The sequence below is a fragment of the Epinephelus moara genome, chromosome 10, assembly GCF_006386435.1.
Source record: "Epinephelus moara isolate mb chromosome 10, YSFRI_EMoa_1.0, whole genome shotgun sequence".
NCBI classification, from domain to species: domain Eukaryota; kingdom Metazoa; phylum Chordata; class Actinopteri; order Perciformes; family Serranidae; genus Epinephelus; species Epinephelus moara.
In genome coordinates this window covers 25,178,213-25,195,136 of record NC_065515.1, presented here as the reverse complement: position 1 = coordinate 25,195,136, position 16,924 = coordinate 25,178,213, and the positions used below count along the sequence as shown (strand labels likewise).

Genomic DNA, 16,924 nt, shown 5'->3' with positions numbered 1-16,924 from the left:
CGGTCAGTGGCGAAAAAAAGCACTTTTAATGCGCAAACTTAAACGGGACGCATTTGCCCCCATATCTACCTCGCAGCTGCCGGCTGCATCCACCTCCCTCAATACTGAACCAATTTTAAAACGAGTTGTACCTATGAATCATACGCACACATACACATGGGGAAATAGGGCCCAGGTTGAAAAATACCGAAGTTATCCTTTAATGCAGAAATATTTTATTCAATTTAATAAATAGAAACCAGCAAATCTTCATATCTGAGAAGCTGGGACCATGAAATGTTTTTGCATGAAAAATGACTTAAAGGAATATTTCAAAATGACCATTTGTAAATCAATGGGTCGTGCTGTGTTACTTTGAATTTGTGAAGAAAACCTTGTTTTTCTTGCATGCCTCCACAGAAAATGGTTTTTTTTGTGAAAAAACCACATCAGACACAAATTGTTATACAAAGCAGAGCGGTTTAATGATTCTTGAAAAATATCTGAAGGGGACCTTTAAATAATTAAAATAAATGGTAAACATAAATAAGTGACAGTAACAGTGAAAATTAGTGGAGTTTTAGAAGAGGACACTGATATAGAGCTTTTGGTGCCCTCTGTCTCCAGTATATCTCTTGTTTGCTTGACTGTGAGGCCATGTACCATTGGCATCAGTTTGCACTGCCTCACGTCAGGAAATTAGTTACATAATAAAATAATTTGCAGCATGTTTTTTTTATTAAACAAAATGCAAAAATGAAAAGGAATGAGGAAAGAGGAAATAGTATGTGACATTTGAGGCATTTCAAACCAAGATATCACCATTGCACAATGGCACATTTTTGCACAAACAATGGCTGGAAAGATCAAAGTTCAAGCAACAACTGGAAAAATATTCCAGATTTAATGGCCAGTGTTGATGTTATGTTCTTGGTATCTTTCCAAACCACCTTGATATTGATAAGTAGTGTGATTTTACTGTGTAATCTCCTGTGCTGTGAGAGTTTGAGAGATCTTGATTTTACCTTTGCTGCACTGTTCCATGTTTGACCTTGTGTTGCATTCCCCAGGGTAAGGATGACATCACCGGGGAGCCACTGATTCAGCACGACGATGACAAACCAGAAGCCCTGATGGCCAGACTGAGACACTACAAAGATGTGGCCAAGCCTGTCATAGACTTATACAAGTCAGTAAGCACTACACTCACACATCTTTAGTAGCAATTTTCCCACAGGCAGCCAGTAGAGCCAGTTCTTGCTGTCAACATATGATATCACATTGAAACTTTATTTAAACAGATAATCTATCAGATGACTGGTCTTAAGTTCTTTAACATTGCAAAGTATAGTATTATTATAACAGAGAATTAAGATTTGGATACTGTCAAGAAGAGCAGTCACGTGCAAAGTTGGACATAGAAGATCAAACCCAGATGTCAAACAATAACAGAACATGGAGGTCATAAGTGGGATCATGTGAATCTGGTTGTTTCTTGATTTAAAAAGGCTTTCATTCAGCAGTCAGCTCTCAAGTCTTAGCTGTTTTAGTGATCAGTCATCTCTTATTTCACACTTTAAATAGAACAAAACAGTGGTCAGCAGAACACTCCCTTTTCTTGGATGTCTTGGATGGTTGTCTGAGTTACAGCTGCCTTCCTTAAAGGAGAAGTCCTCCAGTTTTACCCATCAAGACTGAGGCAACACTGCTGCACATGGGAAAAAAAGTTGTATAAAGCATTTTGCAGCTCTCGAGGGAGCTGCACTAAACCGGATTCATTGCCTCAAGTGGAGTCACTTGAGTCTGAGTCACTTTGGGGCTGAAGACTTCAAGTTTGGATATGAAAAAAAAATCAGGGCATGGGGAGTTTGACAGAATTAAAGTTACCAGACCTGTGTAGTCTGCTCCTCATCTCTGCTTGAGGCTAGCAGCTCGAGACGACATTAGCTGCCAATAGGATAGCACACCTGTATCTCAGCTGAACTGTTTGCAGTTAAGTTGCATTGTGGGTTATGTAGGACCCAATTTTTGACATGGATGGAGATGTATCAGTTTAGATTTTTTTTAACTTATTTAAAGGTCCAGTGTGTAGGATTTAGGAGGACTTATTGGCAGAAATTGAATATAATAAGTTGTTTTCATTAGTGTAAAATAAGAATCGTTGTGTTTCAAGTACCTTAGAATGAGCTGTTTATATCTACGTATCAGTTTAAATCTCTGGGTCCATTTGTCTTGGAGAGGAAGAGACCTCTGCGGATATTTCGTCTCCCAGTCAAAACCTCCTGAATGTATGAATCTTAAGTTATCAGAGAAAAAAGGTTAGTACACATCAACAGGTGCTGCACAGGTCACTCTGCGATGTGCCAAACAGCATAGGAAAAACACTGATTTATAACGTGAAACTGCTTTATTCAGGGTTTTTACCAGTTTTACTCACCTGGTCTGTTTGTTTTGGAGATGAAGAGACTTTTGTGGATAATTCGGCTTCCAGTAAAAACTTCCTAAACTGCAATGCTCACCGCTCGAGGCCACTAAATCCCCCTCAGTCTTACACACTGTTCCTTTAACTGTCCATTAGTCTGACAATATTATTGGAGTGCTATGTTAAATCCCTGCATTCCTTATTTAAAATTCAAAATCTGATACACCAGATCCTGCCATTCAATTAGTCAATTATTTAATTTTACCTAGCTTTTGTTTTATTTGTTCTCTCTTTTCTTTTCTCAGGTCACAGGGAATCCTGCACTCGTTTTCCGGTACAGAGACGGACCGGATTTGGCCTTATATCAACTCCCTCCTCACCACCAAAATGGACACACAGCCATCAGATGCCTTCCAAACCCAGACACCCTGACACTACTATGAATGAAGGGGCCACAGGAAAACATCACAAAGCAGCCAGAGGAAGTGGGGTGATGTTTGCACATGCTGGCCTCAGCTTTTAGTTTCCTTAATAGTAAGGTTTAGAGAGACAAATACGGACACCGATCAAACTGTAGTCATCCAAGATGTTTCAATCACCGGTTGGGTTTTTAAAGGAAAGGTTGTATGCTGCAAATATTTCTAGAGCTTTATTGATTGTTTTGATTTCTGCATTATCATAGTGGAAGGTTCAGATCCTTTGGGGCAATATCAAAACGGACCATTTTTGTAAATCATAACTTTATGCAAGCACTCACCATCAAGCAGTTTTTTGCACTTTTGTCTTTTATTATCTGCAATTATTCAAATCCTAGCACATTGAATCTAAACCATAGCACATTCAGGGAATCAAATTTAAGGTTCAAAACAAAAGAAAAACTAAATAGCGGAGGAAGAATTCCCTTTATTGTAGACCTCCAGTAGCAATATTTTATAGGGTAGGGTAGAATATAGACATTTCTCAAGAAAAGAAAGGTCTGGCTGGGCCGACTCTCACTTTAAGATTGGAGAAAAAAACGCCCCGGCTGCTTGTATTTCTTTCAACCAATCACAATCGTTCTGGGCGGTGCCACAGCAAACGGTGCGCTTGCAAAAATATTGCCGGGGGGAAACAAGTTTTGCTGTAACACGCCCACAAAAATATTGCCTACAGGACGCGAACCATGGCAGAAAAATGGCTACATCCCCGCAAAATCAAACACCATAAAAGTTAGTAAAGGACGTGTTGCTAACGGTTGAAAACTGCTACACAACCGGAGGTGGTAGGGCGGGACTTCAGCGGGTGGCTCGTTCCGCCCAATGAGAGGCTGATCTCTGCAGTGAACTTCCGCCCACTCAGACTAGGTAGAATATTAAACCACAAATCAGAATATTAAGTGTCTCACACCAACGTTACCCCAGATAATAAATGAAAGAAAACATAAGACATAGCACTTAAATAGTCTGTTATCTTTACACATTTGATTCATTACACTTTACATTACATTTTTATCATGCTGTTGCCTCCACGAGTATACTCCATATAATACTGAAGTAAAACCCTTCGATTACCCTTCACTGAGGAGTTGTTCACTGAGCAAAATCATTTTTATTAAAGGACCTCTATATGATATTCAGATTCTTTATATCGCAGCAAACAACTATTTTCTTTGTAAAGATATAATGGAGTAATGGCGTCCCGAGCAGAAAATGAAGTCACGCTACCTCTGTGTGGAGTGTAATCTGAGCTTCTCTGTCTTTTGTTGTCATAGCCAGTCTGACTGCACATGCATGTTAGCGTGGGTGTTAGTCCCTGTGTGTGTGTTTCCCACTGGCTAGCTTATCACTGCCATTCTGCAATGCAGTCATACGGTGGTTACTGTTGATATTAGCAGAAGCATGGCCCCACCGTCCAGTCCACGCGCTTCAGCATCATTGCCTTTGTTAGCACTCTTAGCGCTGTTAGCACTGTAAGCTGCTAGCGGCCAGCTCAGCCACCTCCATGTTGAGAGCCGTGTGTAGACAATCTCTGAGTCATAGATACACTCTGAATGTCATAAAGAGCTTCTTTAAATTCTCACAACAGTCTTAACCGTCAGATTGAATGAGAGCAATACTGACATCATGCATTGTGTCACATTTAAAGCCAAAACCAATCTTTGAAAGGCATTATTGGGTCTTTTTTTTCTCTAATAAGTTGTGCAAACCTGAATGTTGTTTAATATGCTGTATGTAATGCCTACAAGTCAACTGTTACATATGCAGTGATCCTGCAGAGTCAGTTTTTATTTGTTTGGCTTGATCAGCTCAGAATATATCCATCAGTTACATAAACAACGTGCGCTATGTAAACTGCTATTCTTTGCTTTTTGTATTGAAATTCTGCAGAATATTATGCAATCTGCAACTGATAACATGCAGGACAATCTACTGGGCTGATGCTGGACAAGATTGAAAAGGCCCTCGCAGTCACTCTACAGCACACTCTGTGACTGGGATGAAGACCTGTGCACAGACGAGTGTCTTCAATGCTGTTACATTCCTTTAGATATAAAAGGTTGCCTTGGAGATTTCGAAAATGTCACAGATGATTGTTTGTAAAATGCGATGGTTTGCAGGGTTTGCTCAACTTTAAGATACAGCTGGGTGTAGCTTTATGAGTAATGCATCACTTTTGTGATTCAGAAGCATGGTGGGGGCGCATATGTAAAGGTCTAATCTTTCAAACTGTTTGTATAAATCGCTTTTGCAGTGTGAACAACTTTGTGGGTTTTTTTAAAATAGTTTTTTGTAAGTGATTGGTAAAAGTTTGCAATAATTTCTCACCCTACAGAAAAGCTTGTTGTCCATCATCTGAAGTTAAAACATAGGTCACATTTTCACCCAATGGCACAGCAGTTAGCTCTTTACAATAACTTAAGCACACTAGTGACTAGACTAATCTGTGCAATAAACACCAACATGTACATTTCAGCTCTGTTAAACGCTTCACTTTATAGTAAAATGTTACTACCTGATTTTTTTTTTGTGAAGCCTCAAAATGGCAACATGCACTAATTCAGGAATTAGCCATAAGTGACCCATCACATGCATTATTTTAAGACTTTCTTTCACGAGGTCAAAACTGCATTGTATCAATGTTTTTCTGTGGCGTTTCTTTCCTCATCTATGGTCTAAAGATAGAAGGTGTTGTATGTTGTACAGATTGAAGGCCGCTGAGACAGACCAAAGATGCAAAAAAGAAGAACTCTAACACTTCTATTTGATAATGTTTTTGCTTGAGTAACAAGAGAGTAAGATGTCTGACGAAGCAGGGATGGGATGAATCTGTGGGAGGAGTTAGAGCATGTGGTTTACACCTTGGTTTTATGTCGGGGAGCACAATATGCAAGTCTGTGTTGAATGAAAGGGTGTGGTGTCAGACTGTTATGTTGTATGTGACTAAACCCCACTGCTGTTATGTAACACCAGGATTTTTTTTTCTTCCCTATTTTCAAAACTATGCTGTCCAAACATGTTGCATTCCAAACACAATAAAACTATTTTCTCAAGGCTGCTTTCACTGTTTTTGTATGAGATACCCAACAAAACTGTGCAGAATCTAACTGTGTGGGAGACTGCCAGCTACTTCATACTTTGGTGGGGTGTAGACAGATTTTTTTTTTAGATTATTTAACCCTTACTTCACAGTTCAAACACACTGTAAGCAAGAGGGCAGTGTAACCACACACAAAAACACTAACTCTGTGAATGATAAATCTTTGATTCTAAGTGATGCCTGGTTAAACTGCACACAACCTACTTTGAAGACTCTGGGTATGCACCATAGGCTGTTTTTGCAGCACATAAAAATAACAGAAAGGCTTTGCTCCTCCCTTCTTTGCTCCTTGATCTTTCACACCACGTGAGAAAAACAGGAAGCAGCAGGAGGGTGTGCTAACTTTGACTAAACACAAAACCCATGGTGGATATTTACGCACAGAAACACACACATGCACACACACAGGCGCGCGCATCCGAGTACATAGGAATAGTGTCTACATCTCCTCTCGCGTCTAATCCTCCCAGATCTGTAAATAAACCCTGTGTGCATCAGAGCTCGGATTACAGTCTCATCTGCTGTGTTTACCTTTTGACAGAAGGTGCAGCGCTGTGTTTTGTGCATGCATGACGCATAACGCAGATTCGTGTATTCCTGGTGCGTCCAAAACCTGAAACGCAGGGTGCTTTTTAAGGCTTTTCATGAGCACTTGCAGTTCCTATGGGGACCCCTGCTGTAGAGAAGTGGTGCTCAGCTGTTCTGAGACATAAAAATAATCCATAAATTTTTGTTTTATTGGTGCATCTTGTCACCAGTGTTGATAGCCGCCCTGCTGCCCTTCTCTTGTGTGATTAAAGACATGTCCTGCAGCAAATGCACATGCCTTACATTCAGCCCGTTTCTGAGGTCCATCCCAGGTTTTACCGAGCTGGCTCAGCCTCACTGACAGCTCAGGCACGACTCGCTGAGCGGCGCAGTTTCTACTGTACAGATCCACGAATATCCACTCTACCTTGCACTGCCTGGATTACGCGCATCCACATCATCTGCAGATCTACCAATCGCCATCGCTGGACCCCTGTTTGTTGCTCACATGCAAAAATGTGATTATTTGATGATGCTGTAGCCTAGCGCTGCCTCTTGTAAATTTAGGGACAGGTTAACAGGGAGATACCGGGGAATCCTTGCAGGACTTGCAGTGCGCCTCACGGGGCTGGATAACGCTTTGACCTTTGACTGGCAGCGAATGACAAATCAAAGGTCGGTGCCTGTGCGCGGAGCTGAGGTTCAAAGCGCATCTCCACCACGGCACAAGACGGCGCTCCCGGGAGAATGGTAGAAAGCGCTCTGAAAGGTAAAAGTCATCTGTTTCTCTTCATTTGATGTGATTCATGAGACGTGTTTTATTGGCATGGCTGCTCTCTAACGCACATCTCTAACCGGGCAGAGAAGGAAAGAGCATCATGATGTGTGGATGTTATATAATATCAGGCTGCCTCTGGAAATGCACACCACTTCCCCTCCATGGTGCATCTCTGCTCGGTGGACAGAGAGGTTATCACCAGCATGCGCTCACTCCGAGGGGAAATATACTGCATTTGTTTCCACCTGGGGAGACAAATTCATCCAAAATCACAGGGCCTGTGGCTGGATGCGCACGCGAGCATCAACAATGACATCATTTGGGTTATTTTGGTTCAGCAGGTGTCGATTTTTTTCACATAGTCAAGTTTAATGACACATTTTAAATTGTCTGTATGAGAATTATTGCTGCTGCTGCTTGTTCCTTAAAATTAATGACACCTCAGGACTAGACTGAATTAACAGTGTGAAGGTTGGCGCTTTGATATCAGCTGGATTTTTCTGTCAGCTGATGATGTCGGTAAAGGCGTTTCAGGACACCAGTTAAAGGCACACAGCACCCACTCCGCAAATCCATGTATTATTCTAAGACAACAGGTTTATCATTATTATTATTATTAGATTATAGCCTGTTATAGTATTATAGGCATTTGGTCGTGATTGAAGTCTCTTGCATCTTGATTATCAGTATTATTACAGTCACCATCTTCATCATCCGGGGCAGGCTCCACACTGAGAGGACAGCTCCTCTCTTGTATTGTCCAATAGCTGCCTCCGTCACATTGCCACCAGCGTCACGCATGTCACGTGAGCAGCTTAACACAGCTTGGTGCGGTTTCATGCTCTGATCATGATCACTGAATCATCTTGTTTGGACATAAAAAACTGACTTATTAAACAAAAATAAAAATACTCATCAGACAGAATGGCCCAATTGGGTTATATATTGATGCATTAATGTGTAGGCACCACTGTAATGTTGCAGCTGGTTAAAGTGGAGCGAGTTTTATTTGGGCATCTTCAGTTCTGAGGAGTTTTTTTCTTTTAATTTTTCTTTTTTTTATTCTAATGTATACAAAATAATAAGTCATGATTCATCAGATAATTCTATGCTGATTTATCTATCTGGATCTGCAAAAAATTAAAGTTACCAAATAAATATAGTGGAGTAAAAAGCACAATATTTGCCTCTGAAGTGGAAAGTAGCAGAAAATTGAAATGCCCTAGTAAAGTCTAAGTACCTCAGAAATGTTCTACTGAAGTTTGAGCAAATAAAGCTGACTTAAAGTAATCAAACCGATTTTACAGGAAAAGAAAAGGGAGATATTTTAATATACAAATGCTCAAAAAATATTTTTTGACATCTATCATAAAACTTCAATCAATAGCCCAGGCTATTATTTGTTTAAATCGCTGAACTCAATAGGCCTATATCTGGGACAGCCCTTTAATTCTGTTGCTCAGCAAAGATGGGACATACAATCACAACAATCTGTTAAAACAATATTCATTCATAACAAATTAATTTTCATGAAAAACACTTTTGATTATTTTGATCGGGGGACCATTCCGGAGTAAAGAAATATAAATAAATTACTAAGTAATCAAGGTACGGACACATATTCTGACTTTATGACAGCTTCAGAGGAAGGGAGTCACCACTTGTTTTTCATCATACCTGTAAATCTGAATGAATTACGGTCTTCTCTGGTGCTCATGGTTTCAGTAAAATGAAATGAACTGAGCTAACGATGTGTAGCATCTCCATAGTGACAAAAGTGTAAACATTTATAGTTGTATGTGCGATCTAAACAGCTAACCAATGTTAGCTCAAGTGGGTAGCCAACAACCCGGTTTTATACATCCAAAAAACGTCTATGAAAATGAACTGCTTGGCAACTAGACCAGGCCTCTAATTGAGACAGGCCTTTATTTGATATTTGTCGCTACACCAGGCTAGTAAAAGGGACGGGCATTTAATTGGGACTAGGCTATTAATTGAAGTTTTACAGTACTTAGCATGTAACGAGATAAATTAATAATCAACACAAGGATGTAGGAAACTTGAAAATGTGTTTACGATTTCGTGGTGTCTTTAAACTATTTCACCATCGAGGAATAGATTTTCTATTTGTAATGTACCTGTAAATGGCACATTTAAAAGAGCAGGTGTAAAAGGGGTTTACTGTACATAGTGTGGTGGAGAATATACACAGGTATATGGGGTATACCCTTTACCTTTTTTTGGCTGTTTACAATACACCCACCTATCAGCCAAAAAGCCATTGGAATATAAAGCAGAGTTTACCCACTTCCTCCTTGGTAACCTACCTATCTATATATTTCTATGAAGACATGTAGCAGCCAGTGCGTATCTGTTAGGCTTCAGTTTTTACCACAGAACAAGAATCGTTGGATTACAGCATCTAAAGTCTGACAGATTTAGCTCACAGATTCAAGTCCACCGTCTGTCTTGTCAAGTAAGACCTACAGCTGATCCAGCAGATTCCTGGATTCTGCTGTAACTGTTATGGGGATAATCATTAATCCTCAATTCATCCTTGAGAGTCATGGTAAAAACCACTGAAGAGATTCAAGGCCGCAGTCAGTATCATAGCAATGTCATAAAACTGTTAAAATGGCACTGAGCTTTGCTTTCAGGTCTAAAGGCTTTTAGGAATTATTAAAAGGGGATGTAACTGACTGCCTCCGAAGTCAACATTACTCAGTGTCCAAGGAGCATGTGCAGCCGGTGTGTCACAGCCAGGTCTTTGAAAACCTGTCTTACAGTGTCCCTGATGTCGCTAAAGGTCACTAAAGGAAGTGCTGTGTCAGCTTTATTGTGGGCATTTACTTTTGTTGTGAGCCATTTGCCCATATTTGTGCAATGGTTGGCCAACACTCATAAGGGTTGGACTAGGATCCACAGTACAGTGCCTTCAATTGTGGTTAAAACTTTTGTATTAAGACATATAAGAGGTCTGATATAGGCCAAAATATATATGATTTATTAGTGCAAAATCTGTAATGTTGCTCAATTTGGAGTATATAGTTTTTTTTTATTTCAATTCAAGGCTGTATTATTTTCATTGTTGATTAATCTGCTTCTTTTTCCATCACTTAATTTATCTTTTTGTCTTTTAGATGCCTAAAAAACAGTTAACAGTGCCAATTATAATTTCCCAGAGCCTGAGGTGACACATCCAGATTGTATGTTTTGTCTAACCAACAGTACAAAACCCAAAAACTATCAAAAATGACAAAGAAAAACAGCAAATCTTCACATCTGAGAAGCTGGAAATGTTTAATATTTGGAAAATTTTGCTTGAAATTGAAAGAAATGATTAACAGAATAGTTTATCTTAAAGTTTTCTGTCCATAGATCACACAGTGTGTGTTTTTTGATTGTGTTTTTGTCATGTTTTTATGTGTAAACCTTCGATCGTGGCAGATACTATGATGTCCTCACCGTACCTGCTTGCTGCATAAACAGTCACACTCATAAGGGCATCAGGGGGTAAATATTGGTAGGCACGGCTAGGACAGGAAGCTCCATGGCAACAATGGAGCGGCAGCACTTTGCGTCCGGTGATGGCGGGGGTATCTTTCCTCCCTTTCGGACATTCCGTTCCCGCTGTGCTTTGAGCTCCCGTCTGCTCTCCTAAAAGAGTTTCCCAGGCTCATGTCCTCTTTTCAGAACCATGCAGGGTTTCCGTTGCCAAGGGACAAGGCCAAGGAAGGAAGCATGCCATCACTGGTCAGTGTTTTGTCCTTCGTGGATCCAGGGTCATTACATAAAAAAATTGGAGCTGAAATGACAAATTTGGGGCTAAAATTACAAATCTGTTGGATTTTAATTATATTACAAAGAGCCTATTAACAGTCATGGCTGCTGTGAGTCGAGGGCTGAAAAAATTCCCTTTGATGCAGGGTGAGTTTCCCCTTTCTGACAAAGCATGGTGCTGTTGTCTTGCAGTGCTGACTACAGGACTCCTCTTCTTTGAATCCTTTTATTATGGCACAGCCAGAGGTCCCTGATTATTTTCAGCACAGGACTCAATTAATAATTTTGCCCTATTATGAGCCTAGTTTCATAATTTGCTCCTTATTTATACCAAAGAAAGCAGGTCATAGCAAGAGAGGGTTTTTTTTTAAACAAGCTCAATATTTCTTTTATTTCCCTGAGGGCTTTTGTTATTTTAATAGATGACACTGCAATTTTTCCTCTTTAGTGCACTTTAAATTATCACCTGAGCCTCACCATGTACAGTCACGGTAACAGCAGAAACCATCTTTTATACATCTGTAGCAGAGCAGTTACTTTGGCAAATATTTTGATGATACTTTGAGTCATTTCTAAAGCTAAAATGTCAAACGTCTGCTGACACCAGTTTCACTGCGAACTGAATATCTTGTTGAACTGATGGCTGGACAAACTAGGAAAGACCTGAACATAGGACAATCATAACGGACTTGAGACCCCTCCTGAGACCTGAACTTTTGTTTGGCCTGCATTTTTTATTTCTCTCAGCTATTTGGGATCAGTAGGACCTGATAACTATAAAAAACTAAACATCGTCCCAATGTCCTTCAACAAGCTGATGATAAATTCCCAATGTCCTTAAGCGAGTACTTCCTAATTAACAGCGTCTTAGCTTGTAACTGTCGCTAAAGTTGGTCGAATATGTAGTCATATCAAACTACAAACATTATTAATCATGAATAAATAAGTTTCGGCCATAAAATCTGATAGGGTTTTGCCCACTTTTGTGTCAGGATCGGCTGCAGGCTGACTTTGCAGAGATGGCTGCCATCTTGTTTTTATACAGATTAGTACATTTTGCTCTTACCACCACTAGATGGCACAAAGAAGTGTCCACAGATGAGGACAACAGGTCTAAGTTAAGCAGAAGGTGCAGGAAACCAAAAAAGTGATGCCCTCATAGGAGGATGCAGGGTTTTAGGAGCTTAAGGGGGAAATCCACCCAAAATAGGAATTATAAAATTGGGATCCCACTCAATTTTATTGGCTTCACAACCAAAGACAATTAAAATACACCTATTATATTATTATATTAAACTGAGGGGGACTTATATTGTGTCAGTGGTGCTTAATATGTGACTTTTTTCACTTGATGACAGGCTATTTTTATTTTCTTGTTTTTTTTGTTTTGTTTTGGGGTTTTTTGCATGAAAATGTCCTGTATTAATGAACTTTAGGGAAAAATAAGCCTATAGTAGGCTCTACTCACAACTACTGATTAGAGTATGTGAATAATATATGCAGCAGGAACATGAGAGGGTTGTGTGTTGGGGTGGATTTCCCTTTAAGGCTACCCAGTCGGGGACTACAGCTACAGCAGTAACAGCAGCAGAAGCAGCAGCAGCGTCGTAGTAAAATGCAGTGCTGCTGAGAGAGAAGGAGGCGATAGACTGAAACAGAGAGGGAGGGAGAGAGGGAGGGAGCACAGCCGGCGGAATATTTCTTCCCCCAGAAAACAGAGGAGACCGGTCGTCCTCTCCTCTCCTCCCCGGACATGTGCACCCAGCAGCAGCAGCAGCAGCAATAGTAGCAGCGGCGGCGGCTGTGGCGGTGCTGGCGGCGACGGTGCGGCGTAGCCTACTACGTGTTTTGGGCTTCTTTTGTCTTTAATTCCCCCTTTTTTGTGTGATTCGGTAATGAGCTTGCTGGGGGCCTACAAGAAAAAGACCAGTTACGATGGCTATGAATCTTTGCAGTTGGTCGATAGCGGCGGAGACAGCTTCAGTGTCGGCAGAGGGAGCAGCAGCAGCGGCAGCGCCACACTCGCAGGCTCCATAGCGGCCACCCTTGGACCGAAGGCAGGCCCGCTGAGAGAGGAGGACTGCAGCACCATGGACAGCTCAGGTAAGCGTCCTCACCGCCTCCGGCGACTTGGATGGCGATTTTACGCTGACCTGGAGAGTGTTTGAGTGAGATGGGATGACTTTACGCGGTATAAACGTGGCCTGTAAGTGTCATGGTGTGGAGGAAGGCTAGCAGTGGACAACACACAATGGCTAACAAGTAGTGGAAGTATACAGTGATGCTGTGCACCTCCAGGAACCCCCCCTGCAGGGTTCACAGTGTCTCCCAGACTCCACTTCAATGACTGCATTTATACAGAACAAGTTAAGGCATGTTCTAGTGCCATTGGTTTTATGTAACATTTCTAAAATACTATGCATCATGTGTTCTAACATGAGGTGCTAACCAGTCCTGCACATCTTCTTATTGGATAACCAGTACCAATGCATTTGACTTTAGACTGATAGGTATGTTTTAGATATATAAAGCATCCAAAAGTCTGTGCATCAGTACTCCTAATATTTTAGAAATAATAAGTACACATATATTACTCTATTCTAGTGTCCCTTATGCATTTAGATATGGAAGCACGTGAATACTAAACTCATTTTCCAGTCATTTTTCAAACCACATTTCATAGCCTATTTACTCTTTTATGGTCTTTCAGTGTGAAATTGTGTATCACTAACTGTACTGTAATCTCCTATGTCTTATACAGTTAAAAGGAATAAAAGAGAATAAATCCTGCTTTAGTTTCAGGCAACAGAGGCACAAAATACTCTCAGTTCAGAAGTTTAGTCAACTGACTGTGAATGATGGATTATGAGGCTAATGTATCCAATTAAAACTCAAATCTGTTCATCATTAATCTGGTGACAAATGCCCTACATGCTTTATTGAATTCAGTCATAATAGCTCATTTGTTTTGACACGTTATCCTCATTACGATCAATTTTTTTCTCTGTAAAAGAGCCCCATGACAAGAAAAATATTATGGTGTTATAAAACTGGTACTACAATTACCACTGAGATAGTTTGTGTTTACGTCCAGCGCCAAACATTTGGCCCATTCTGTATGGGATTACAAGATGCAACTGTTTATTAAACTTCAAATAAAATATATAAAAATAATGACGTAGCATGTATAGTTTTAGATAACATCTTTATGTGAATTTATTTCAGTTAAATTGTGTGTTTGATAGCAGATGAAAGACAAGAAATACAAGTGCAAAGTGCATTCAAATAAAGGCCCTTTTCCTCATCTCCCAAGCGATCTCCAAGTAACTAATTTGAATATTTTAGATGTGAACAGTAGACGTAATGTTTGCACATCATCCATGTTTACAAAATCATTTTTGTTTTTATCTTTAACCCATGTGGAGTTTCTAGTTAAAAAAGGTCAGTAGTCCAATAAAATTACCACTACTACGACTATTACTGCCAATATTACAACATAATAACAGTAATTATAGTGATTGCAGTAAATGAGTGCTAATAGACAAGTGTGTTTCTTTGTGAGTCTTTGGAGCCTCACTGCAGTGCTCTGTGGAGTCAGCCAGCCACCAGGGATGAACATTTGTGTGAAACAAAAGAAGCTGGATGAGCAGGGTGGGAGGGTCAATGAGGAAAGGGGATTGGGGTTCATGATGGGGGAGGGTGGGGGCGGTGGGCTCCAGTGTCAGATGTCTGTCTGGTCTGTCATCCCTCACGGATGGTCCCTTTCATGTAGGTGTGTGTCTGCCCCTGTCTGTGTGTGTCTATGTATCCATCTGTCCCATTCGCACGCAGCCTGATGCTGAGGGGTAAAGGTTGGCACTTTAGAAGAAGGGAGACACATTCATTGATCTTTCTGGCAACGCCGAGAGCTCTCTGTTCTGTTGATGTCCTGCTCTCGCTTTACTGTGAGTTGCTGGGCTCTCGGCTGCTGCTGCCACTGTACTACCTGATGGAGCCTGTATCAGAGCCTCCCTCTGGTATCTGTATTAGCAAGGTTTGTCACTGTAACTGGCTCACTAGTCTGCACACTCCCACATCCATCTGGACACCGCCAGAGAGGCGCAGCTAACAGATTCACAGAGATATGCAGAGAAATAGACACAACAGAAAATAGAGGCAAGGCACGTGATTTACAGGAGAGCAGAAAATTAAGGAGTAAAGGTATTCATTCACACTGTAATTAATTTATACTGCGTCATACTTAGGACGGGAAACAACGCAGGGAGTACGTAAAATGAGATGACACAACATAGTAGACTCAGTTGGCAATATATGGCAGTTATGTTGATTATATGACCTGATTTTTGCAAATGTGCGCCAATGTTAAGAAGTTAGCAGTTACCTATTTCTGATTTATCTTGCTTTCTTAGGGTTAGGATTCAAGATGAATCTGTGGGATCCCAAGATGATTAATGGGTCAGGAAAAAGGAAAGACATAATCCAAATTTAGATTTTACTTCCTGACTTTTCTCTCATCTTCTCTTAGTTGTGAAACACTGGAAAGTCTTACCTCTATGTTATTGTTATTCTAATAAAACAGTCTCCCAACTCAATGAAGTGTTTAACCTTTGAGTAGGGGTCACTTCTTCATTTTCAGGGGTCACCAATCAAAAAGTGAACCACTGCTCCAGACCATATATACACTTTTTAAATGTAATTCAGTGTTAACCAGCAAACACAGTTAAAATCTACAGATTTTACGAGAGTAGCAGTCAGGAATTATAGCCTGTATTATAAAATACAAAATTTTAAAGGTTGAGGCTTAACATATCTTGTATCTTGTGTTAGTTATAGTTTGAGGCTCCAAAAATTAAACATGATCTTCATTGTTTTAGTAATTGTAACCTATTAGCCCAGGCATATCTTCTAATCAGGATACTGAGAGCAACATCAATAATCTAGCACTGCTTATTTCTCAACCGTATTACTTTATGTATTTTACTCTGAATAAAGCAGGTGCCTCCCCTCTCAGTGGCCTTGTATATATTTTTATTGATGGTAGTAAAACCAACCTGACTGTAAAAGTGATGGATTCAATTTTGTTATAGTGATTGTCTTCAGTTTTGGGGGCACCCTGGTGGCCTACAGAGGTTAAGGAGCTGATCATGAACCGCAACGTTGTTTCCTATCTCTCTGTCTCCTCATTGCCAATCGTCTTCCTACTGTCAGTTTGTCAACCAAACTTGCATACATTTTCTGTCAAGAACTTGAAAAAACAATATCTACTTACTCATAGAGTCAATGGTACAAAGTGGTATATGTCCAGGTCTCTCCCCTGCATACACCCACCTTGTTTAGAAGTGTAGTAAACCTGATGTGGATGGATAAAATCAAAATCAAAACAACACTATATACAGTACAAATTTGACGTACTGTTTTTTATCTGTTAGCGTAATGTATGATATCAACTGAGTGTAAGCATAGCATACATCAGTTGTTGCCTGATCTTGCGAGATTATGTTGCTAAAACAGATATATCTGGAACAAAGTTAATATTCTCCTGATTTGTCTGCTTCAAAAAATGCCGTTTTAGTGTCAGAACTTTAAGAAGTGTTGGGGCTTGTGAAAAATGGGTCCAATATTAACTTGAGTGACTGTAGTGCAAAGGAAATGGTCATGATGTACTTATGTTAACTTTTGTCATTGGAATTATTGGACTCAGGGCCGCGGCTAGTCTCCTTAAGCTGCGGGGTGATGGTGAAACCCACATGACACAGATACAGGAAATGAATCTAAAGTGGGCCATCTCATACTATATCAACAGTTTCTGATTTTACTTTTGATAGCCCAACACCCGTTATTAGTAATTAACCGGTTGA

General features: G+C 40.3%; 2 protein-coding genes across 7 annotated transcripts in view; both read left to right on the top strand.

Annotated features, from left to right (window-relative positions):
* Positions 1–5,931, top strand: part of ak4 (adenylate kinase 4) — a 15,479-nt gene extending 9,548 nt beyond the window's left edge. For all 3 annotated transcript variants that reach the window (XM_050054746.1, XM_050054749.1, XM_050054745.1), the window contains exons 4-5: positions 1,050–1,168; positions 2,707–5,931. In XM_050054746.1, the coding sequence (XP_049910703.1) occupies positions 1,050–1,168; positions 2,707–2,833 (246 nt within the window). In that variant the 3' untranslated portion in view covers positions 2,834–5,931. The remainder of the gene's footprint in view (positions 1–1,049; positions 1,169–2,706) is intronic.
* Positions 5,932–7,043: 1,112 nt separating this feature from the next.
* Positions 7,044–16,924, top strand: part of dnajc6 (DnaJ (Hsp40) homolog, subfamily C, member 6) — a 52,791-nt gene continuing 42,910 nt past the window's right edge. For 2 of the 4 annotated variants that reach the window (XM_050055460.1, XM_050055459.1), the window contains exon 1: positions 12,652–13,169. In XM_050055460.1, coding sequence (XP_049911417.1) covers positions 12,962–13,169 — 208 coding nt within the window. In that variant the 5' untranslated portion in view covers positions 12,652–12,961. Of the gene's footprint in view, positions 7,275–12,651; positions 13,170–16,924 lie in introns of those variants that run through there. The other 2 variants (XM_050055461.1, XM_050055463.1) reach the window with 2 other exon arrangements.